The sequence below is a fragment of the Poecilia reticulata genome, chromosome 19, assembly GCF_904066995.2.
Source record: "Poecilia reticulata chromosome 19, P_reticulata-male-v2, whole genome shotgun sequence".
In the NCBI taxonomy this organism is placed as follows: domain Eukaryota; kingdom Metazoa; phylum Chordata; class Actinopteri; order Cyprinodontiformes; family Poeciliidae; genus Poecilia; species Poecilia reticulata.
Window position 1 is genome coordinate 10643107 of NC_088848.1, and position 24720 is coordinate 10667826.

At 38.6% G+C, this 24720-nt stretch overlaps 1 protein-coding gene across 2 annotated transcripts in view; it reads right to left on the bottom strand.

Moving 5' to 3' along the window:
• Positions 1–24720, bottom strand: part of dock1 (dedicator of cytokinesis 1) — a 204575-nt gene that overhangs the window by 135403 nt on the left and 44452 nt on the right. For both annotated transcript variants that reach the window (XM_081601109.1, XM_081601110.1), the window contains exons 15-24: positions 23661–23759; positions 23443–23515; positions 19406–19509; positions 18988–19171; positions 13845–13942; positions 11759–11848; positions 10421–10521; positions 9739–9867; positions 7137–7245; positions 2261–2331 (exon numbers count right to left, since the gene is read on the bottom strand). In XM_081601109.1, coding sequence (XP_081457235.1) covers positions 2261–2331; positions 7137–7245; positions 9739–9867; positions 10421–10521; positions 11759–11848; positions 13845–13942; positions 18988–19171; positions 19406–19509; positions 23443–23515; positions 23661–23759 — 1058 coding nt within the window. The remainder of the gene's footprint in view (positions 1–2260; positions 2332–7136; positions 7246–9738; positions 9868–10420; positions 10522–11758; positions 11849–13844; positions 13943–18987; positions 19172–19405; positions 19510–23442; positions 23516–23660; positions 23760–24720) is intronic.

Consider the following 24720-nt stretch of genomic DNA (forward strand, 5'->3'; position numbering starts at 1 on the left):
TTTATGCAAATGTTGCTCATTCCTAATCTAATTTAGGAAATTTACAATTTAAAACTGGGAAATAGAAACTCGTCTAAACAGTCCTAAACAGAAAGCTTTGGGCTTTTTTTATGTACTAATTTGAAAAAATTCAATTTATACAACTACTGCATTCAATCAGTAGGGAGAGAAGAAGGGGGAGGGCGGGCACCTAATGTATTTTTTATTTATATTTCACACTTTTAGATTTTCTTCTAATGAGTAATTCATGACTTTCTGTTTCGCTGTGGTATAAATATGACATGATCAGAGATCCACTTCTTTTAGCCACAGGTCACCAGACTAGAAAAGGACCTGGGGATTGAGATGACCCAAAAAAACAAAAAACAAACTTTTACCACCAGATTGTAACAAAACATTCTCACAATGAAAATTATACTTTTCACTTTTCCAAAGTAAACTTGAAAATTCTTTCGAATACAGAATTAAAAATTTTAACCAGTGTAAAAAATATTACCAATTCAGAAACTATCAAATAATAGTAGTCACATTTTCAATAAACCAAGACAGGAGTTTTATTATTTTTATTTTATGCTCCGTCATAAAATAAAAATAATAAAACCAAGCAGCAGCGTATTTTGTTTGTGCCGGTCTCATCTCTCTTCCAAAAGACCTGGCAGCAATTTTAGGCAAAGTATTACGGACTCTTTGAAATACATCAAAATCTTGGATGACAATCTTGTGGGCTTAACAGGAAAACTGAAATCGATCACTGTTGGATCTTTTAGCCAGACCCAAATCAACAGAAAAAAAAAATACATAAAATTATTCAGATTCTCTCATAGCTGTGTCAGTCCTCAGACCGGAATCCTATAAAAGAAATCTGTGGAATGAGCAAAAGTGATGTTGCTAAAAAGGCAGTTTAACAGAGCATTACAAGCAGGATTACCTACAAAAGTGCCACTGCAGATTGGATTCACTCTGAGATTACACTGCTAATAAATTACAATGCAAACTAAGACTTTGAAAAAATTAATCATTTACTTATTTGTGCAATCAGGTTTATAAAGTCAAAACTTTTACGCTCTAAAACAAGGGTCAGCATATAAAAACTTTTTTCTGTTTTTCATACATATCAAGAAACATAAAACACAGAGCATAAATAACCCACATTAAACAGACGGTACAGAATTCCTGGACTTCTTTCTTAAACTTCTCTCACAGACGCAAAAATAGATTAAAAAAAAAAAAGAAAAAAGGTGCCTGAGACGCATTTAATTTTAATTTAATTTTATACCCCAAAAACAGTCTGCTGGAAAAAAAAACCTAGAAATCCTCTGAACTGACACTAAGTAATCCAGATGAACAGATTGTCAAGTTACATCTTCTACTTCGTCAGACTTAATGTCATAAATGAACAGATCAGAGCGCAAGAGTGTGACACTTCATAAAGAATCCATTATGCTGTGGCTGATGACATTCACAGTGGGCAGCATTAACTAAAATGAACACTTCAGTGGAGCAGCTAGCGAGTTTCCAAGGGAACCTGAGTGTGGTTGGGCAGAGGCCATAACTATACAGCTGCTGACTGTAGAGGTATAGAATAAAAGCACTGCAAGGCAGAACAAAAAAATAGATCTGAGCACAGCTCGTCTCGATTTAGGGAAGGCCTCTCAATAAATCATAACGTTATCGAAAAGTTTATTTCGCCAATTCAATTGATAAAGGTAAATATATAATACATGAACTTATTACACGAAGCGGCATATATCAATCGTTCATTCAGCTCATCTTCAAGAACAACCAAAAACAACAGTCAGTTTCTCAGAAAGCTGGAATATTGTATAAGACTAGTAAAAAAGGTGTTTTAATATATAAATATTGTGCTACGACTCCTAAATGACAGTTGTTCACAAGTCATTGAATCCAGAAGGAGAGTAAGCCATAAACACAGGCGTATATAAGAAAAGTTTAGTAGATGGAAAATATGTTAGAAGGTTCTAATTTATTGATATGAATCAGCAACTATTAAAGAGAAAAACTAAACTAATAAAACCGCATTAAACTTGGAAAATTGGTAAATTATATCTATTGAACTTCTATGGTGCATTTCTAAGAGCAATCCATACAGAAAGAGCTCTTAAGATATTTATATAATATGCCATAAGACAGGAAAGGTCCACATCTACCCGATTATATTCTCAGTGAATGGTTACTGAATGAGTAAAAGTGACTAAACGACCAAAAGAAGAAGAAAATCATGCAAAACAAGTGAAATTACCTCAGTTCCTTGGGGTCAAAGACCAGCTTGACATCATTGACAATAGTGGGAATGTACTTTAAGGCAGCACCCTTCAAGAGATGAAGCAAAGGAAAAATTAGCCTAAATAAGACAAATATTTGGACCAATGTTCACTGGATCGGTCCCGTCTGATCATACAGTGACAAAAACTGAAAATCGAATGCAGTTTCTCCTTGCATTTCATCTAGTCTTGTAACTGATGGACATCAACATCTCAAAATTAGGATGAAGTTTGTGGTTTCTGATCACATATTTTTCTACTTAGACCTGTTGATGCAGATTTACTCCAATTCAAATTTTTTGTGGGGTCGTGAAAACATTGGAATTGTTCAGTGAGCAATGAAAAAGTCAGACGTGGGTCGGATTTATCTGCCGTGTGAACGTAAACCAATTTACTGAGGTGTAACTATAACAAAAGGACACAGGGAATACAAACCTTTACGTATTTATTGGCGAAAGTTTTTACTTATGTTTGAAATAAATAAATCTAAGCTACAAATAGTTAAAGAACACTCAGCTTACATCTGTGCATGCTGTAACTTAAAAAAAGAAGACTGATATCAGAAAAAGTGGCATTTTTTCCAAACAGAAAAATTGGAAAACAAAGTGCAAACTGTTGTGTTAAATCTCTGCAAACATCATGTCAAATTACTTTCGAGGGCAACTGTGTCCTTGTCACGGCATTTTCAAAAGACAGTAATGACACCCGACTGATATTCCATTTAATCTGCTCTAATCTTATCAGATGCGTTTTTACTCTAATATGCAAAATGTTTGCCCTGCAACCCCGTCTGCAGAAAAGCGAGCTCAAGACGACGGGGGAACTTAATTCCTCAGATGTTGTTTGTTTTGGCTCCAAATATAGCGCCATGAAAACAGTTTTCTCGCTTTGTTCCCATCAGCAGCTCAAGTCCCACCTGCTCTAAAGTGCGGCTTCTACGTCGCAGCGAAAGACCTTTGCTTCCGTTTGTTTCCAACAATCAGCGGAAGCATCTGTTGGTATGGGTTGATCAAAGTTTAAGTCTATTTGCGTGCCGATCCGAGTTTCCGCACGAGTGCGTGCACGTCCGACCAGATGTTCTTTATTTTTTTTCAGGGAGGTTTAAAGGGACTGCTCATTAGCTTCCACCTGCTACGATGCTTTCACAGACAGGCGGCTTTGGGAAGAGACCAGGAATCTTCGCTTTCTTGGCCGTTCCTCAAGATCAGTTTTTAATTTACTGACAGTAAAGCTAATATCTCACCCAATTACACAGCAACTGACTCCTAATTGACTCCTGAACTTTCCCTACAGTTGACTGGGCACATGGATCTACTGTAGGTGCTCCAAGGTGCATGCACCCTGTGATTGTGTTATCTCTAAAAGCAGAGGTGTGTGCGAGGTAAGCATCTGTCAGCCTTTGAGAGAGACTGCACAGAATAATAATAATAAAAATAAATAAATAAAAAAAACACAAGCTTGTCAGTTGGTTTGCAGTCTGGTGTCACCGAGTTCAGAGTAAGGAAACAGTAAAATACATGAAATGAAAAAGAAACAAAAAACACAACGCTTACAGGTAGGAGGAGGAAAGAAGAGACATAAATACCTTAAGCAGCAGCTAAAGAGCAGAGTGCCAGGGGAGACCCAGACATCAGGACAGGCAAGGTCAAAGAGAAACGAAAGGCAGAACATCACAGACACAGATAGAGGAACAAACAACAGAAATCAACACATATATAAGCTGAGGATGCAAGAAAGATCTAAAAGGCTGCACAAAAACTAGTAAATTGTTTTGCTAATATGGCAAAGATTTAACTCTTTTGATAAACTTATGTAATTTTTATTTTATTAATAGAAAATATTATTTTTTTTATGAGCTTTCTTATGCAAGGAGAATTATTTTTATCAAATATGTTCATGCTGAAATCTAAATGAAGCAGCTATTGGAAAAATAAAGAACAAAGTAAGCTTGAAGCTTTTTACAACTATAAACTTTGACATTTTTGGCAGATTAGATAAAATAGTGGAGCTACAGTCAAAATTTTATGACATGTCGATTCTAAGTTGACCCTCACCAGGCTGCAAACGTACTGAATTCGACTCTCACATGTGCAAAGACACACAACTGCTTCCACACCGTCATTTTTTATTTATGTATTCAACAAAAGGTTTGCTTCTATAGGATGAATTGGGGAAGTAGCAGCAAGGAGCCGCTTCTAAAGCTAATATCCCTGTGACCATCAATATAAAAGCAAGAGATTTTGGCAGTTTTCTGCTTCAGTGCATATATAGATATATGTGTGTGTGTGTGTGTGTGTGTGCGCGCGTGTGTGTGTGATAACACAAAGCCAAGCACGAAAAAAAAAAGAACTGGTATAAACGTAGAAAAGCAAATGCCCCTGGCCCAAAACTTTGAAAAGACTCAGGAGGCCATTTCCAGACTATCTGAAGTCCATAACTTTACAATTCTCAAGAAGTAAATATCTAACACATTTATTGATTAAGGGGGGAGACATCACACACATTCAACCTGATTCATCTTTCTTTCAATAAAGATCAACATCTGTCCTTTTTGGGGGAAAAAAACTAACAAAAAAAATTTGAAGCATGATGCTGCCATCACCAACTGAAATATGGTGACGGCAGGGTTTAATCTTTCTGCCAAAAAAAGGCATTTTATATAGGCCAAAAATCTGAGCTTTATTCTCATCTGACAGAACTTCTCTTCAGCTTTCACCCCAACCCGTCTGAGATTTTCATTATTAAATTGGATTAAATTGCACACAGGAGGAGAAAGCACAAATTCTCATTCACACCACTTGTTTTTCTTAAAAAAAAAAACATTCAAAAAGAATTTCCTTTCCACTACATAATTATTAACTGCTTTTGTTGATATATTAACAAAAAAATGACTGAGATTTTTGGCTGTAATACGGCAAAATGTGGAAAAGATTAAAAGGCGGGCGAAATTCCTGCTTCAGGAAAGTGAGGCTGGATGGCAGATTAGACTCCAGGGATGGGCAACTGGGGATTTTAAAGCAGATTATGTGGTACTTATACCCTTAGCAGGACCATGGAGCACTTAACGCTCCTGAGGAGCAGCTTTTTGTACAGATTAAATACTATAAATCTAAAATAACACTTAACCAGCTTCAGATATCTTATTTCGGGATTTTCTTTAACTCCAACACATTTAATGCTAACTAAAAATGACTAATAATATATATATATATATATATATATATATATATATATATATATATATATATATATATATATATATATATATATATATATTAGAGATGTGCCAATCAGGTTTTTTCCTGCCGATACTGATCACCCAGGAGGGCCGATCACTGATACTGATCACATAATTATTATTTTTTTAATAAGCACTACTGTTACATTATGTGGAAAAATTAACCATGAATGCACCTTAATTTAGATAAAAGCTTTTAAATAACTTTTTCCAAGAAGAAAACTAAACAAAACAGGCATTGTGCAAATTGTACTGCTATCGGTAATACTATCTTTAACATACTGATAACATATGAAGGCTCTGAAGAGGCTAAGTAATGCAAAGAGCCAAAATAAAACCTCTCAACATTGCCAAAAAATTCAAGTATAAAACTTAACATTCAAAGGCAAGTACAGGTTCCATTACAATAAACAATCCTGAGTTACTGAATGAAACCTTCGTGATAGCATGGCGGCTAGCTGATTACTGCTAGTTCTGATTGGCTGTTTCTGACTGAGCGGAGTAATTATGCAGAACAGGGAGGAGATTGATTATTTTTTCAGAGATTATCTGTCTCATGTTAGGACAGCGAAAGTTTTAATACATATGTAACATTTATTTTTTTAGGTTAGATGCTGTAAACAGAGGTTTGGTGTGAGAGTCACTACCAGGTGGTGCAGAAGCGGCGCTCCGTCTGTGAAATATTACTACCTGTAGCGCGTAGCAGCGGTTCAACAGCGAGAACAGAACCAGCGTCTTACATCGCAGCTCGAAGACTTAAATAATTTTGCAGGTTATTTGTTTAGCTTTCTGACCATCATGCTAATCGGGGTGAGTGTTTGTAGCTGTGAGCTGCTTTACCTGCTATCTGATCCTCCATATGTCTTTTTTACTGCAGTGAGCCTCGATGTAGCCAAACTCCGTCAAGTATGACAATGTTTTTATGCCTTATTAGCTTCATCGTGTTGATGCATTTTGACCTGCTTCACCCCATGTGCTTCAGTTTTCCGCCGCAACACGCAAACTTCACCATTCACTCAGTGCGTTATAGTTCCACATCGCCTAGGATTTGTTGCTGCGCGTTTGCGCAGTGTGAAGGAAAGAGGAGACAAGCTGCACAGGCAGGCTGCGAAATGAGATGCAGGTGATCGGTTTGTGTGATCGGCAACAAGAGACCGTGATCGGCGATCACCGATCATACACTGTTTCACGGAAATCGGCAGATTATGATTGGTGGCCGACTGACCGGCACATCTCTAATATATATATAATAATTTATATATTTTTTTTTATGTTAGAAGTTACACATATTTGTTTTTGTGCAGTCTTCAACACAGAAAATGAAAAAAGGATTAAATACCCAGAAAATCTGAAGAGTGAAACATGAAAACAGTAAACAGAAGACAAAGAGATCATCTGTAAGAAGAAATCCTGACATCAGTGCCTAATAAGCTGCCGAGGGAGAAACAGGACTCATGCATCTCCCCTCACAGAATACGTCATCCGAAGCTAATCACTCCAGATTTATTTACTATTTACACAGCAGCAGTTATTTACTATTCATGCCACATTAGACACTTCCTGGCAGAGACTTTGAGCGATAGCGCACAGTTGGACTCGTGTGATAACAAGCCTACCTTCACCATGCCAGTGTTCTCTGAACTGCTGTTCATCATGTCGTTAAAGGATGTGAAGAGGCTCCTCAAGGAGTCTATGAATTCGGCCTCGTCTTTGTTCTCGTAGAGCCTGCGAGGAGACGAAGCGAGGAGGGTTAGTTTGACAGACGGTCGCGGGGGCCGCCGTTTGTTTCAGCCCCCTGAATAAACAGCCCCCACCCGCGCTGGGAACGACGGGAGTCTGATGCTTCACTGTTAAATCATTAAATTTATCAACGCAAATACTCTTGGATCAGAACTCACAGACATCGCTCCTGTTGCCAGATGGATTAGCATTTAAAACATGACAAGACCCAGAAGACCCCTACCTGCTGTCATGTGGAAACAGAACTCTGAAAAATTTAAGATCTATGCTCATATCTCTCCGGGAATCCCAGTCAACAAAAAGGAGAGGAAATATCTGTGTTCATTCTTGGCTTTCTTATCTACAGCTGAGAGATTCACAACAACACGCACGCACGCACGCACGCACGCACGCACGCACGCACGCACGCACGCACGCACGCACGCACACACACACACACACACACTGTGATATATTTAAAGTTTCTTGTTTGTGTTACTTTTGATGATTATGGCTTAGAACTGGAACTGAGAAACACTGATCTAGCTTTCAAGCAGTTTTCTACCACATCTTTTCGCTCCACTAAACTTTCCATTAAAATGCTTCTGTACCGTTTGCTTGACAACTATATAGTCAGCAGTCTGTTAATGCAGTTCAGTTCAATTAAAAAATATGTCATTGATCATAAAAGGGAAATAAAATTAAACCCTGTTTATATTTAATCTATTGGAATTTCTTTCTTCTTGAATTACTGAAATAAATTGACTTCTGGATGATATTTTAATTTACTGAGCTGCACTAATGTGTTCCTTCTGCTGGTTTGTTATGGGAAATGGTGTTAAATCCACAGTTTGTTTATTTCCCACTTACAGAGCTCATAAATCTTCCCAAACTGGCGATGAAGTGGGAAAAGCCAAAGCTCTACTTGCTGCAAAGTAATATAATCAAGGCAAAAACTATATGAGGAGGTGGGATAAAGGGGGCACTCTAAAGGCTACAGGTCAAAGAGAGACAAACTGGTATAACTGCTCAGAGTACATTAGATTTCCCATGCTTTCTTCCATGCTGGTGGGTCTAGTGATGCTATAATATCTCACAGGGCTCCAGGCATTACATGGTATAGGAGAGTCACTGTTGAGGGCTTACAGAATCATGGGATTAGAGGCGTGCGTCTCAGAGCTCCCTCTACAACAATTACTTAAAGCCGCTGCTCGCCCGCAGCACTGAAGAGCTCAGGGGGCTCTGGGCAGCCTCATGTCACTCTGTGATTAAGGTGCTCCTCTCCAATTTTACAGATATGTTCCACCAGACAGCATTAAAAAATAAAAAAATAAGACCCAGTCAATGGAGACTTGGCACCTGTACATCAAGGGCTGCAGAGTGAGAGCTTCGACTAACCCAATTTTCCACATTAGGAAGAATTTTGACTCTGTTTCTGCTCCGGCACACACTCTGAACATGAGAGTTAGAGGGCACCGTGTCCTCCAGACATTGGGCAGGAAAACCAATCAAATGCTGCACACTCAATTAGTCCAGGATCATACATCATCCCACCAACAGCTTCTTTCTGTCACACTACAACCCCATCTTCCATTTAACATCCCCAAAACCAATTATAAATAAATCAACAGAAAGGACTAAAATGCCATTTAGTTTTGCCTGTTTTGAGTTTTATTCTGACTGCAACCGTAAAGAAACTGAAGATGCATGACATTACGTTGATGGATACATGAGTTCACCGTCATGCAATAATAGAATTGATTGTCCATCAATCTATTTATGCCTTTCACAAATTTTACATTCTCAAATTTCATTTACTTGAGACATCAAAGTAAATGTCTTCCTGCTTAGGTCAGCTAGGATTTCCATTTTTTATTTATTTTTCAACATTTGGATAATTTTACTTCAACTTGTTTTACATACATTTTTCTTTGGTATTTTTTTATCCTGTGCATCTCTGGCGACCTGCCTGGGCCGTACCCCGCCTCTCACCCAACAACTGCTTGAGATATACATGTTAAGCCTAAAAACCTAATACAAACCACCATAAAGTAAAATTAGATTTTTTTTATTTTATTTGTGCAATAAAAGCTTTAATGAAAAGTTAGGTTGCCTGAGGATATGCTGCAGCGCAAACTGAGCCCAGCAGGACTGCAAAACGCATCAGATCTGCGGCCAGCAGGGTGAGCGAGATCCAATCGACTCGGATTAATACATGTAGCAGTTTATTTTCTAACAGCGTTGGATGGGAAAAACTATTTAAAAGCAATACTTGTTTACATTGTGCATTATTTCTACCCTAATATATATATATTTAATTGTACAGCATTAAGTGGAAACTGACATGGTATTCAAAGCTGAGCTGCCTTTAATTTACTAGCTGCTGGCATATAAAATGTTTGGTTTGCCAAGACTTCATTTTTTCCCCCACATCAACTAATAATTAGTTAATTAATTAATGCTAATACACCATATTCGTATTAATGCCCCAATACTCACTGGTTGAAGAGAACTCTGGAGCGCACAATGAACTTGAAGATGTATTCCAGAGCCTTCATGGCCATCAGCAGCTGTTCTGTCAGCTTCTCAGCGTTCTCCACGTAGTTCTTCAGAACTTTGGTCAGTTTCCTGCAGACATGATAGGTAGCGACTTAAAGATCACATGGAGTGGTGTATTTTTATTTTTTTTCACAAACAGATGAGCACTAAAAATAAAAGAAAAGAAAAACAACCGGGTAATAACGCGTGAATTTTCGGAGCGGGATTTCCAAAAACACCCTTTTTAAATAGCACGATTAAGAAAAACACCACTAATTTTGATTTATGTGTAGCTGAGCTGATGACCTCACAAAAGGAAAAAAAAATGGAGCTGAACCGCTGGAGTTGGTAAACATTATAGGTGGCAGTAACATCTTTTCAGGAGGAATTTGTAAAATACAAATGGTTGTAATTAAAGGAACTCTAATCATGAGCGTTAAGCCTCATCTGAGAAATTGTGGAAGTTATTTTTTAATTTTTGGGGGGTGAATCTTTTTCTAGATTAAATGACGTTTTACAGCCAAAAAGCTGGCTGCCAGGTGCTGCTCTGTAGGTAACAAACTGTATCTAAACTGAGATTGATTTAGCAGACTGATTCCGTTTCTGCAACAGAAAACACTCGTAGAAAGAGAAACAAACTTACGTGTAAGCCAGTGTAGCACTGAAATGCTTGCGAATGTAGGTTTCAAGTACGGGGTTAAAGTGCTGGAACTTTCTGTCTGCTATAAGTCCAATTATGAACACCTGTCGGGGAACAAAAGACACTCTCATTAAAATGTAAAACCATGAATCTCGTAATGAAGAGCACCAAACATTACCTGTCTTACTCAATATGTTGAAAGAGACAGGGAAATTACACAAGATTGGCTTGGAGCAGAAAGCTATTTTCTCTCAATTCCCTCGGCCGATGATAATCTAAAACCCCCCAAATAACACAATTTATCCCCGCACATAGTCAGAAAGAAAAAAACTCTCTTCTGAGATGGACCCCCAGCTGCTGGCCAATGCCACGCGAGATGGGATTCAGCACGATACTCGGTTATGTATTAAAAGCAAAATATACAGCATTTCACAGCAAGCAAGGTGCAAGTAGTATGTGATCACTTCTTTTTGGGGTTTTGTAAAAACTTCTGAAAAATTTGACCCCTCCGATTCAAATCTATGTAGAAATTAATCAGAAATCCTAATTGTTTTAAAATGTAGTTGAGTCATTTGTAACAACTACAAAGCTAAAGCAGAGCCAGACAACAACAGGCGAAACTTAATAAATGAATTATTGAAAAGTTTAACTTTTTCCGGATTTCACTTAAAAGCATTAGTGACATCATATCGATTCATTAGAGTGACACATTTTATGCTTCTATTTTAGCTAAATTTGATAATTTACAGCTTTTCTGATAAGTCCAACACCACATAAACATTTTTTTTAAATTCTGAATTTTAATACATAAATTATATATTAGCATCTTGGAGAAGACAAATGGTTGTTTACACCCCCTATAAAAAGGATACGCCACAAAAGGCCATTGCTAAAAATGATGGCTGGTCATAAAACTCTGCATCCAAGTGTATCAACGTAATGTTTAGTGGAAGGAAGAAGTGACAACAGCAGCCTGTGTGTAGCATCCCAAATGTTTTAACAGACTTTGCTTCACAATTCTCTCATACAGTTATCCCTGTTTAATACAACTTTTTCTAGCATATTTTTCCATAAAATTTATTTCACCATATTTTAAATATATGACTGTATAACTAATCTTGTTTCTTTTTTGAGTGTCTGCTTATGGTTGATCTTTTTGGAGATCAAAATGCATTACAAGCAGTGGAAGGACGTCCGCCAGAGGGTATTTGAGCACATAGAATGTTTCACAACATTTATTATTTGCATGTGGGCCACAAATGTATTCCAAGTGTTTATTTCCACTGACAGGATCTCCGTCATAAATGATGCTGTGCTCTTCTTTTTGTAGTCTGTGCTTACCAAGGCATCAAACACCAATGTATCAAAAGTGTCACTGTCAGAGTTTTCCATCATTATGTTGAAGAGAGCATCCAGAGTGTCTTGCAGAAACTAGAAAGAAAGACATGCACAGGAGGTTAACAGAAGGAAGCATTGATTTACTTCAACTAGTCAGTCTAATATCTAATCAGAAGACACAATTTCACTGTTACTTTAAATAGGTAAACTCATGTTACTTATTTACAATAGAATAACTAAGAAGTTCACACATACAAATAGTATCTAATATTACATTATATTATTAAGATTAAAATAACTGTTGATGCATGGCATTTTTGTGGCAAATATTTGTGTAAATAGTGTAAAAAAAAACATTTTAATTAAGGTTATCATCTTCTCAAACTAAATCTGGGCTACAACAAAGCAGCAGAGACGCTAACACACGTTTCCTATAAAGAAATCATTTAGTGGACAGACCTGTAAACTGCAAGTATAAATAATAAGATCCATATTTAGAGACATTCCCATTTTTCTGTAGTAAATGTTTTTTACAAACATTTACTACCGGTAGCCTGTTTTAGACATTACTGCGTGTAAAACTGTTAAATTAGCGTCATATAACCTGAACCAGCACAGAGAGGTTGGTGGTCTTGTGGCTTCATTCCTTTGTTGTCTGTTGAAGAAAAACTTAAAGGGGGCACAACAGTGAGCCTCCTTTTAAGCAGGGCTCTTAGTCTATTGGCTCATAATGTAGTGACAATATCCTGTGTTCTTCATCCGCAATTTGACTGGATGGACCAGGGTCATAAAATCAACAAAAAAAGGGGTTTTAAACATGTATACAGAATAATGAGGAAATTATACAGTTAGCAGCTGAACTCTGTACACTCCACGCTCCCCATTAGTGCCTCTTTACAGCCATAAAGACAAGCTGGTGTGGCTCAACTAGGAATGTAATAATTTTCCTGTCAGCAGAACCTTCAGAAGCACAGACTATACATATCCTTTCTCTCTGCTTGCTCCATTAACTGAGTCGTTTCTGAGAACAGTTGTAAAAAGTGACAGAAACACAACAATTGTATTGTGCTTGGTCTGTCGCTGCTGGATGAATGAGGCTAATCATGTTGTCAGTGAGAAGCAAACGGAACACGCAGAGCCGGGAGCTTAAACCAGCGTTCGGACAATTTTTTTTTTTAGCACCAGGTTCCACATTTTTTCCAAACTTAACATCGTCTGAGTTTATTTTTAAGACTACAAAAGAAAAAATTACCCACAAATAAATACATTTTCCATTCATTTATTTGAAAGTACTTGTCTCAAAGTTAAGTTTAACATTCAGGCTCAACGATATGAAATAAGTCCATGGATACAACTTTCAAACAACAAGACAGATATTATCTGATATCTGGGAAATACTTAAATTCTGTCCTTTTCCTGACTCACTTAGGTTTAGTAAGGGTTATAGTAGAAGAGCCATTCATTAAGAAACGCCCGTAATCTGTTATTCATGCACTGTGTCTGCATGCTTTCAACAATATATGTCAGAATATGTCAAGTGTTAAAAGAAAAACTGTACTTTTTTTAAAAAACTGCCGACTAAAGGCCATGAGACATTTTGAAAAGACTGAGTGCTAATAATAAAAATGCTTTATTTAACGACTGTTTTAAACAGGAAAGACAGTCGGGGCTTGCACAGATACTCTGTGATCTGAAGGCATCCAAACAGCCCATCCTAAAGCATTCGGAACAACGTGATTTATTCATCTGCCCCATGTTGAGCACTTAAAATGGCATGACTATGAGTCTGACAGTGACTCATCTTCCCTTTTATAAGCAGGGTTTGGTGCTATGTACTGCCTCCTCACTAGGAGACATAAAAAAAATTGTAAAAAAGACAATCTGATCCCCCCGACAGGGAGAGAAAACTGAAGTGAAATTGCTGCCAAGAAGCTGTCACTTTCACGGTTACTAAAGATTGGTTTGTGACTGGATTGTTTACTTTGCCAGACGCCAGGATACTTAAGAAGCATGAAGCCCACAAGAAATACAAACCCTTTTCCCAAAAACAAAACATAAAACAAATGAAGGCATTCAATTTAGCTCTGACCTTCACGACTTCACCACCGTCCACCTTCATCAGCTGACAGAGGTTCTGCTGCAGGAGGCTGGTGTTGGAGCGCCACTTCAGCAGGCCGAGCAGGTCGACTGGAACAAGCAAACAGATAACATGCGTGAGCCGAATCCGTTGTGTTTATCCAACAGCCAGAAACAAAACATGGGAAAAAGTTGTCAAAGATGAATGAATTAAAATGAACCAGCCTGGGATCCAAATGCAAATTTTACTAAATGCAATGTTTGTCAATTTATCAGATCGCTTATTTTAAAGGGGCATAATTAAATATTAGAACAAAAGAATAAGTCACAATCTGATTAATTACATTCATTTGGTGGATGATCAAATTAGAGGCTTAGAAAATACATTCATGTCAGCTCATTATGAAACTATAACTGAACCAAGAGACGCAATGTCAGTGTATACAATATCGTCTTACAAACTTAGAGGAGCCCTGCCAGTCACATATTAGGAACATAGAGGACAAACACAGCCATCAGCTCTAAAACAAAAAAAAACAGCAAGAGCATCTATAAACAAAGGAAGATCATTTATTCCATTAGATACAAGGTCAAATGGTTGAATATCTGCCTCTACATGTGGCTAGTTTTATTGGCCAAACTTAAAAGCACTCAGTGATAACTATACTTGACTGAGATGACAAAATACATTCACAAATATGTTGTAGTTGTGAACAAACAGAGCTCAAATTCAAGTACTAAACTCATAGAATCAGACTGTAGTTACTGTAACAAACACGTCATTTTCAATAAACAAATGTTAATCTGTCAGCCACGTTAAAATGTTAGCATTTATTGGGGTCCTTGATGGTCTGGCAGGCCTTCAGCGGCTGCTTAGTTGAGTTATGCCCTGGGCCTGCTCTAAATGTGACCAGCATTACAAGCGTTTTAAAACCCACTGGCTCATTACCTACCTGGGATTTAACAGATGTGCAAACAACTATATTTAGTTGAATTGTTGCTTTTTTTGTGTGTTGTTTTTAAGACTATAGTTGTGCGTTTAAATATTGTCAACAATGCCTAATTTATTTGAAAGGTTTTATGTTTTATTTATTTATTTTTTTACAAATCTTTGGCAGTGGTGCCAATGATCGCGTAGGGTTGTGTAGACACAGCCCATCCGACCAGTATCTCTGACACCATCATCCCTTGCAGCTCTGTTTCTATCCACCCGGCTGGTTATTGGTGAAGTCAGTCGAGCACGGGAGCACAGAATGGATATCTACCATCTGTAAAGCTGACAGCCCATCATGCTTCAGTCACAATGGTCTGTCCAGGTGTCCATGGTATCATCCTCTCCAAAAAGACATGGATTTGGAAATCGATAGAATAGCTCCTTAGAGACGAACACTGAACACAATGAGGACAACTCATTGGCAGTTTAGGGCCTCGGGGGTGGGGGGAGTGCTGGATAACTGGCTAAATGTTAGGAAAATCGGTCCTGTTTTCAAAAAATGAAGGGAAAAAAAAAGGAACACAGGATCTTCGACAAACACCATCTGTTTCATAAAAAATGCTTCCACAGGACGCCACATTTAAAATATTAGACCAAACTGGCAGATGGAGTGTGGTGGGTTAATTAATTTCAGCAAAATCCGTTACAGTGTCACTGCACAACTTAAATGCAAATTACTTCCCATTAACTCATAATTAATGTTTATGAAACATCTTGCTTCACTGAACGATTATTTTGTCATCCGCTGAACAAATGCATGGATTCAAACAGCGGTGTTTATTCATGAAAATCAAGAACTCCTAAAAGAACTCCACAAAGACGTTAGAGCAAATTCACACACAGTGTTCCCTCCTTTTGGTGAGCTTTGATGGGAACACTGCTTTTCAGTTAAGGTGATAATGGTAGAAGCTTTCACAGAGCCATGTTCCCTCTAAGCGCTGCCACCATCAGTCCTCCGTCACGAAGCCAACCATGCTGGAGATACCCAGGGACCAACCAGCAGCCACTTCACACCAGCTTCCTGCACGGAGAGACCGTCTGCATCAAACCAGCTTAATTAAAATGAGTATTTCATCTCTCCTGTGGGCATCGGTGATGAAGTGTCGTGTATAAAGCAAGCAGACTGTTGATAGGGGCACTGAAGTGCTCGTTTTTACTCCCTTTGCATGAGTCAGGACAAACCCTTTTGAGACCTACTAGTTAGAAGTGAGGAGGATATTAATTAGGTCAAAAAAATGCTTCACAGTACAGGAAGGAAATTAAAATGCAGGGGGTATTTATCTAAAGCTCAAAGCAGAGTTAAATTTATTTATTTTATTTTATTTCTGTTTAGTGAATCAATGATTTTTTTTTTAAAACTGATTTATAAATTAAATGATCATTTTTGAAAAATGGTTCCTTGAATGTGAACTTTACCTTTAACTGTCTTTTTTTCCTGGTCACAACAAGCAATCTTGTATGTACTTGTAGTAAAAGCAAAGTTCTTGTCCACACAAATACAGCAGTGCAATTAAATAAACGTACTGGCTAGTTTAGATTTTGGCTCAAAGCCATCTAAAAAAACTATCCTTTTTGTATTTTTCACTTTCCAAATGTTTTATTTTGCATGGTCTCCAGATTGATGCGCGCTTCGTCTCCTGAGCCCATTCGCTCAGGCAGTCTTGTTTTAAAAAGTCAACACTAGTGAAGATGGTGGAAAGAAGAACAGAAAAGCAGCAAAAATGGTCTGTCTGAAACATCCTGCAGCGAGAAGGACTGTTTTCTAACTTACTGAATGTGTTTTTATTTTTTTTGCAGGATTTAAAACCATAATAATCCTATACCTTCACTTCACTAAATTTAAACCAAGCAAATTTTCTTGCTTAATTACCTTGTTTTTTTGTTTGTTTGTTTTGGGTTTTTTTTACTTAGATTTAAAAATTCTAAATTATATTATTTTATTATGAAAATTTAAATTTTACATTTTAGGTAGTTTTTAAACATTTTATAGGCAGTTCACTTTAATGAAGCTGAAATTTCTCAAGATACATTAGACAACCATTTCTCTGGGCTTTTCACATCTATCTGTGCCAAGGCTGTCTGATCACATCCACCTACTACCAGTAGCCCTGCAAATCAACACCACAAAGAGGTGCAGAATAAAAGGATGTGTCAACTCAAAAGAGGCACATTCAGAAGTACACGATGCACCAGCGTTCAAACAGCAATTTGGCTTAATATTAATATTGTAAACTTTACATTTTTGTAAATATTTATCTCTTCAATTTCAGATTTCGTTTTTTTTTTTTTGCAACTTCTTACAGACGTTCAATTCCGACTTGGATGATCTGTAATATATGTACCTTCATAAATTGCATGAGATTTTATTTAGTGGGGTTTTAGCATAAAGAAGGTTGAACGCAAATGCAAAACAAACTTTGTAGATTTTTTTTATAAGTGAAGAAATTTGAAAACCATGTGTTTTGAGTTGGTCTACTTAAAATTTGGTCAAAACGAGAAAAGGTTCAGGGGCTATGTGAGTGAACATATTGTGCCAAGGCTTTCTTGCTCGACAAGTGCAATACAAAAAGATCGATTGACTGTCAGAACACAGCTTTAACCCCATTAACCATCTCGGAACAAGAAGAAAAAGACAAGATTACCGACCTGGAATCGCTCTCATCAGAATCTGCGCATTAACATTACAGAAAACAATTTAAAATAATAATTTTGCTCATCAGCCACATGTAATCAATGCGAGTTGGTCACTGCTTTTGTAGCTGAGACTGTTCACACCCTGACATCACCACCCCCTGAGCGGAGTAGGAGGGCACTCAGTCAACTGTATTTAAATGACAACTTATACCGCAGACTAAACTTAACAAGTCTCGGCGGGAATATTACTGCAGCAGCATGGAACACCCCCTGCCCGTCTTCCACATGATGTAAAGAAGCATTTTCACAACAAAATCTTTCCCTTGTGCAGGGGATCTAATCAAATTGCATTCTCTGGTCCGCAGTGGCCTTATTACCGGAACTTCATGAACCGCAGTTTAGCTTTCATCCCAAAGTTGCAGCCAAGCAACAATGACAAATGTGTTGTTTTTTTCTTCCCCTTTCTTCCATTTCATTATATTGCCTATACGAGCCACAAGGTCAGTGAAGGTTCTTACATTATTCTGGATCCTGGCACAGATGCAATATCTGCCTGACAACGAAAAGAAACTTTTTTTTTTTTCTTAAAGCACTGCTGACGATGATATATAATAAAAAGGTTTATTACAGTAGCATCAAGGTTATTGCACATGTTTTTCTGTGGGAATGTTCCATTTTCCTGAAAAGTCGATATATGATGTAGATTCCTCTTTGATAAATCTTTATTTATACACAGAGCAATGTCTGACTCAGTCGTTGGAGGAATGGGAGAGCATAAGAAGAACATACAAGGTGAGCAAGTACAGAAGACACTGAGGAGGGTTCTGTTTAAAACAACTGAGAGGCATCTGACCGCTCAGACAGAGAAACAGCTCTTTACACAGTCTGCACTGAGACAACAGCAGTGTTATGAACACACCCTGGAAATGCCAGAGCATCCAAGAGGGTTTATATTGATGCCTGCAGTGATTTATAAACATGTCTGAAAGCTGGTGGGAACACAAGATGCCAGAATCCTTAATCCATGAGCCAAAGGGCAGAGATGGGGATTTCCTTAGCTTAGTAAGTGTAGATTTTCTCAGAACCATGGGACATTCGGGGAGGAGAAAAAGAAACACTGACAGCCTGGCAGTAGTAAATAGAATAAATCCAAAGATTATTCGGCAAAAAAAAAAAATGGATTTAAAACAACTGGCTGAAACTGGACAATACCAGCTGAGGGAATTAAAGTAGGTCAAAGTGAGAGCAGGATGAGTGGGGGAATCCCATTTTTGAGTCCAAAAAATGTATCTGAAAACATACTGTTTGTGTAGCCAAAACAAGTAAGTAGTAAGAGCTTAGTGAACTGGCAGGAACTTAGCTGCCGAATCCTTCATTCTAAAAGGTATGGATCAAAATCTGCTGTCAAGTAAAATATTCTTGATATTTGCTCATTTAAATCCTTTAGTTTAAGCCATTGGTTACAGAGATGATGTGTTTACTTTATTTCCAACGACGACAGAACTACGAGACATTTTGAGTGCCTTACCGTTCTGCGTCAGTTTGGTGGAGCAGACCAGGGTGGCGATCTGGAAAGAGTCCTTGCTGATGGTGCAGGTCCCAAGGTTCTGGGAGTTTTTGCCAGTGGTGGCGTAACCCTTCTCCTCCAGCTCCAGCTTAGTGGAGGGAAGGCTTAGGTAAACGGTGGAATCCTCCAGCTTCTTAGCTTCTGCCTGGTTTTTAATCATAAGACATGGACAGTTTCTCAATAAAATTACAAAAAATTGTGTGTGTATGTGTGCCATGGTTTTAAACTGTTGGTTGCTTTTATTTAATCAAAAGTTGTTTCTCAAACGTTAACTTGACATTGTTAAGTATATTAAATTATTATTTTTTGTGATTTTTCTTGCTGCGTCAGTCAGTCAAACAGTGTGGCTTCAAAACTCTGAGGATGTTTCTGCATTTACCTTGTACACAATGAGATCATGCTCTCCATCCCTCAGAGTGGTCCCATCATACCGCATGAGTTTAACGAAAGACAAGGCAAAGATTTTCTCTGATTTATCTTTGGCTGTCGGAGGATAAAAAAAAAAGATTAAAAAAAAACAAGCACACACATGAATAAACAGAAATCTGACAGCCTGCAGGAGATATTGATGATGTTGCAACAAAGAGTTTGTGTTTGTCGTGCAAATTTGCAAACTGACACACCAAAATCTCATACATGTGCATACAATCTGTTTATATGAATGCGTGCTTAGTTGAGAAAGCTTATGCAAAGCAGATTCCACAGCAGAAAACTATTACAGACAGCTGATTTTACAAGCAATAAACAAGCCAGCAGACCGACAAAAGAGATCGTCTCAGCACCACAGTACCTCACTCAACTCTTGAGTGGGCAAAAGAAGTTGCTATTTAAACTTTTTCCATGTCTTATCTGATCCTACACTAAGTGTCTTTGCACAAACTGTTTGTTTTTCCCCAAGAAAAAATAAAACTAGTCAGACGCACAGAGAATGTATTAGTACAGGTGGAGCTTGGCAGCAAAAAAGACTGGCAGATGCTAACTCAAATATTCAGTCTCTGCTTGACAATAAGCTGCAAAAAAACAACAACAAAAAACATGAAACAACATCACAGAAAAACAGTTTGGGTCAAAGCATATTGCATGTTTTTCTTGTTAGTGTCCTAACAGCTAATAGCGAGTGAGAGAAACACCTGCAAACAGCTCGAGGTATCCCACTAGAATGAAGAAAACGTGAAAACTCCTCTCACACACACTAGTGTGCTGCGCGCTGCACAAACAAGGAAGAGAATTATGATTTTGTCCTCTAACCAAGCGTTTGGATAGAACCACATTTCATCACGGTGAATCAACAAGCTCAAATTTACTCGTAGAGAGGCGCGATTCATCAAAATATACATCGCATCCCATCTGCATAAATCCCTTCATTGGTTTTGCCGCCTGCATCTACAGCTATGAATAATCGGCTGGCCGGTGACGAACCAGCCGAAAAAACGCCATGTGGATGCTGCCCAGTATTACCTGATGTACAGGTACGTGCAGAAGTACTGGCACTTTACGGGCTTTTCCACACTTTACAACTGCAACAAAGTGACAGACCTACACAAAGCTGTGCATACTTGGGAAGCTTACATGGTTTTCAATCTCCTACATTTAAAAACCTCAAAAGTTTGTTGTCTGATTGTAGAACAACCATTCACGGCTGTTGCAGGTTTCTCTGGGTAAACCGTAGACTGAAACTCTTGCTCATTCTTCTGTAGAGCGCCTGTAAATATCACCATTCAGGTTTTGTCAGAGATTCTCAATTGGATTTAGGTCTGAACTTTGACTGGAACATTTTAATGTGAATTTGCTTTAATCAAAACGAGGCGTAGGAAACCCACAACTCCACAGCTGTACGAGGCTTCCTAGCTCTTCTGCAGTTAATCAGACATAAAATAGAGATCAGCAGGTAAAGGAATTGTAAAAAGCTACGTAAAGCAGCTCATTTATCAAATTTTATGTATCACGTTAAAACTGATTGATGCAAAAGGTACAAGAAATGTGTTTTCATTCTGGCCTTTTATAGGCATCAGGTTGACACTAAAGGCCTTTTAATTGATACCACTAATCATTATTCATTTTCCATCAACATTTAAAGAACTCAACTGATTTCATTGTAGTTTTTTACAAGGCAAAGAATTCTATTACAGCCGACGCGGCATGCCCATTTGTCCGTGTCTTTGGATGATATAAACCGTTCCATTGCAGCTCTGGCTGTACATGTGCTGTCAACATCCTGCTGGCAGCTGCTTCCTGCTGGATTCTTCAAACTTTTTTGCCGTTCCTGATTGACTAGTTTACTCTTAAGCTCCCAGAGCAGGGGTGCTCAAGTCCAGCCGTCCACAAATGAACGGCTCGTTAGCAGGTCTGCTCAGAGCTGATCCCGATCTGTTGGAGTAAGGCTGCATCTAAGAGGTAGCTCTCGGGGACTGGACTTGAGCACACCTGTCCCAGAGAGTCATCAACACATTACCAAACCTCTGAGGGCTTCACAAAACCCTCTGTTTTTGGATTCTATTTTTGGTTTCACTTTCCTTCCACTTCACGTTCCCCTGCACCTTTGTGCACCTCTGTTCATCAATGACATGAAGTCCCCATAAAGTTCACTTTTCTCCCATGCAGGCGGCGCAATACATTTTAATGACAGATGAAAAAGGAGTGAAAAGATGGCAGCCGTGTTCTGCGGCGGAGGCGTGGCTTGTGATGGCTTCCATGTGTTTGATGAGGTCTGACAATGTTACAGCGGTAGACCGAGGCGCTGTGTGAGAGCTGGCCTTATTCTCAACAGAGAGCGGACTCAGAATAGGGAGCGCATGAACTCCACTAGTGGCCTTGATGAACAGCTCTGTCACTCTGCGTTCCCACAAAATGCTCAGCACTTGCTAGGAGCACAGCAGAGGAAGCAGGTAGGACACGACATGACAGCAAAGGCAGACATTTCTAAGTGCTGGCAGACCATCTCTGTGCTTCTTATCTTCAGTATGGAAAAATGAACTTTTCCCCCCAAGAAAACATTGCATATATCTAAAGCTAATGGAGACTCTGCATTATGTCTCAAAGGGTTCTGAGTGAGATACTGAAGAGTACGAAGAATAAAGTCTGTTTGACCGTAAAACCACAAGTGAATAAAAAAGTATTTAAAGGTTTTTATACAAAAACATTGAAATATCCTACTTTCAAAGTTCTGGAAGTATAAAAATAAATCTGCTTAAGATAAACTAAACTGAAAGCAATAGAATGTGAATATTTCAATGTATCTGGAGAGATAAACTTCTTCTAAACACAACATTTAAAGTTAAGACGGTCCATAAATTTCGGAAAAAATAAAGTTCATGCAGTGCCTTTCAAAAGTATTCACACTCTTCACATAACAACCAGGAAGAAAAAGGTAATTTGTTGGGATTTTATGCGATAGACCAAGTGGAGGGAAAATGATGCATGCTTTTAAAATTCTTACAAATAAAAATCTGAAAAGTGTAGTAGAGCGAATTCGTATTCAGCCCCTGAGTCAATGCTTGCTGCAATTACAGCAGAAACTGTTTAGGGATATGAATATTTTATTTTGTGGGGACTGAGATTTTTGCTGTGGCGATTTTGCGCTATGGGTCTTCTGTCTGAACACATCAGCTTTGGTCTGGTTTGACCTCAGTACCTTCTCCCAACACGCATCTATTGTGAGCTCTCAGTGAGAACTGGAAGTTTAGCAGCATTAGTATGCCTCTGCAGTCCCCGAGTAACTTGAGGAGAGTTTCCAAAGTAACAGTTACAGACAGATAGCAGCAAATCACAGACTTTGAAAAGCAAGCCTCCTAACAGCATTAGTCCCCACAGAACCAAGGTGTGCATGACAAGAAGGCTCTCCAAGTGGATTAGCTGCCAGCACAGAGCTCCGAGACCTGGCAATTTCCTCCAAAGCACCTGCGTGCAGGTGAGAAGCAAACACAGCGAGGGGATTTTGGAAATGGATGATGACACCAGCTGAAGATTAGGGGATGGGTACCACTTCCCTAAGTCTCTTCTTAGTCCTCAAAAGCCTTTTCTGATGTCAGAGGGAAGACCATTTGGAAGATAAATGAAGCAGCATGTCTACTGCCTGCCCTTTACACCCCTAAAATAAAGAAGATGTGAAAAAAAATGAAATACAACAGTAGTTGCATCCAACTGTACACCGGCCTCAATAAATAAAGCCCCGCTAGGCGTTTTCACATCCCAGCTGTAGCCTCTGACAACCCATTCCACAGCGCTGCTTTATGCAGAGGCAAACTACAACTTCTGATTAATGTGACAAAGGGTAAGCAGCGAAGTATTTATCATTGTGCAATGCCTCTGCTGGAGCTGCATGTCTTCCATTAGGTGTGTTGTAAGCAGATTAGCAGCCAATTGTACACCTGGTCATCTGAAATATACATTTTTCCAGTAGTTGAGATTTATACTCACAATCCTGCGATGAGCGATGGCGGAAGGTGAACCGCAGATGGCTTCGGTTTACGTCTTCGATGGGGATCGCAACCTGAGGTGAAGGACAGGTCAGGAGGCTGGGACTTTGGCGTGCATAAGAACACGCATTTGTATTTTTCACACAGTGTTCCACATTCCTCTGTACTAAATTTTGTTTTAGTTTTTTTGGGATGAATGGATGATTTAGGAAGACCCACCTTTATCGTTTCAAACCACCTCGGCTGCTTTACTTGGTAGTAGATGACAGACTTGTACTCGTTGATCCCTTCATCTCCAGCGCCGGGAAAGATCACATTCTAGAGAGGAAATAATACATATGTTTAAATATAAATTATCTTACAGAACTTACAAAATAGTATTCACCTCTGTAGATACTTTGCCTTTTTCACTCCTTCTAAATATCAGCAACAAAATCAGACTTTTTTGACAAAGAAATTGTGCAAAAACCTTTAATGTCAAGCAAATTTTTACTGAACAATGAAAAGGATCAAATATCCAACAGGGTTAGTACTTTTCATAAGCAGTTAATATAGTTAAGTATAGGTGATTAATTGATCTACTATAACTCGGCTGAAACATTTCCACATTGGCTCCCTCCTTGTGGAAAATTGACTACCTCTTATTTCATAAAATGCACTCCCTCAAGCAGAAAGCCTTAATCTAACAGAATGGCCTTTAAAAGTCTGGATGTACTTTACGCATGAGCACCTGTGTGGTAGCTGCCAATCTCATGACAGTACCGTGGAAGAAATAAATTAGAAATTAATTATTTAAAAAAAAGAAAGAGCTGCTAGCGCTCCCGTGCAGCGAAACTAAGAGACAATGGGCACAGGAAAAAAAAAAAAAAAACAGACCAGCTGCTGCAGATGGACCACTCTTTAAAACCGCTCCTTCCTACTGGGTGCTCTTCAGTTTTTACAACAGGTCAGGCTGTGGAGGGGAAAAGAAAACTACAAGCCCCAGTAGGGAAGTTGGTATGAAGGATGGAGTGACAGCGGGAGGCAGACATGCCTTGTTTTCCATCCATCTGTTGCCAGCCTACCTCTTTCCTCCCAGCTGACTCCCCAGGCCTGCTAGTGTAACACTGCTGAAGTACTCCTACACTAATGCTTTCTGACAGCTGGCAATTATGAGGAATAACAGACCCCGTGTCCCCCAGCTGTGCTGAGCAAATACAGGGGAGGTGGGGTCAGGTGCTATATCTCTCAAATCTCCCCCTTCACTAAGTGGCCAGGGTTCCTGACAGCATCATATCTT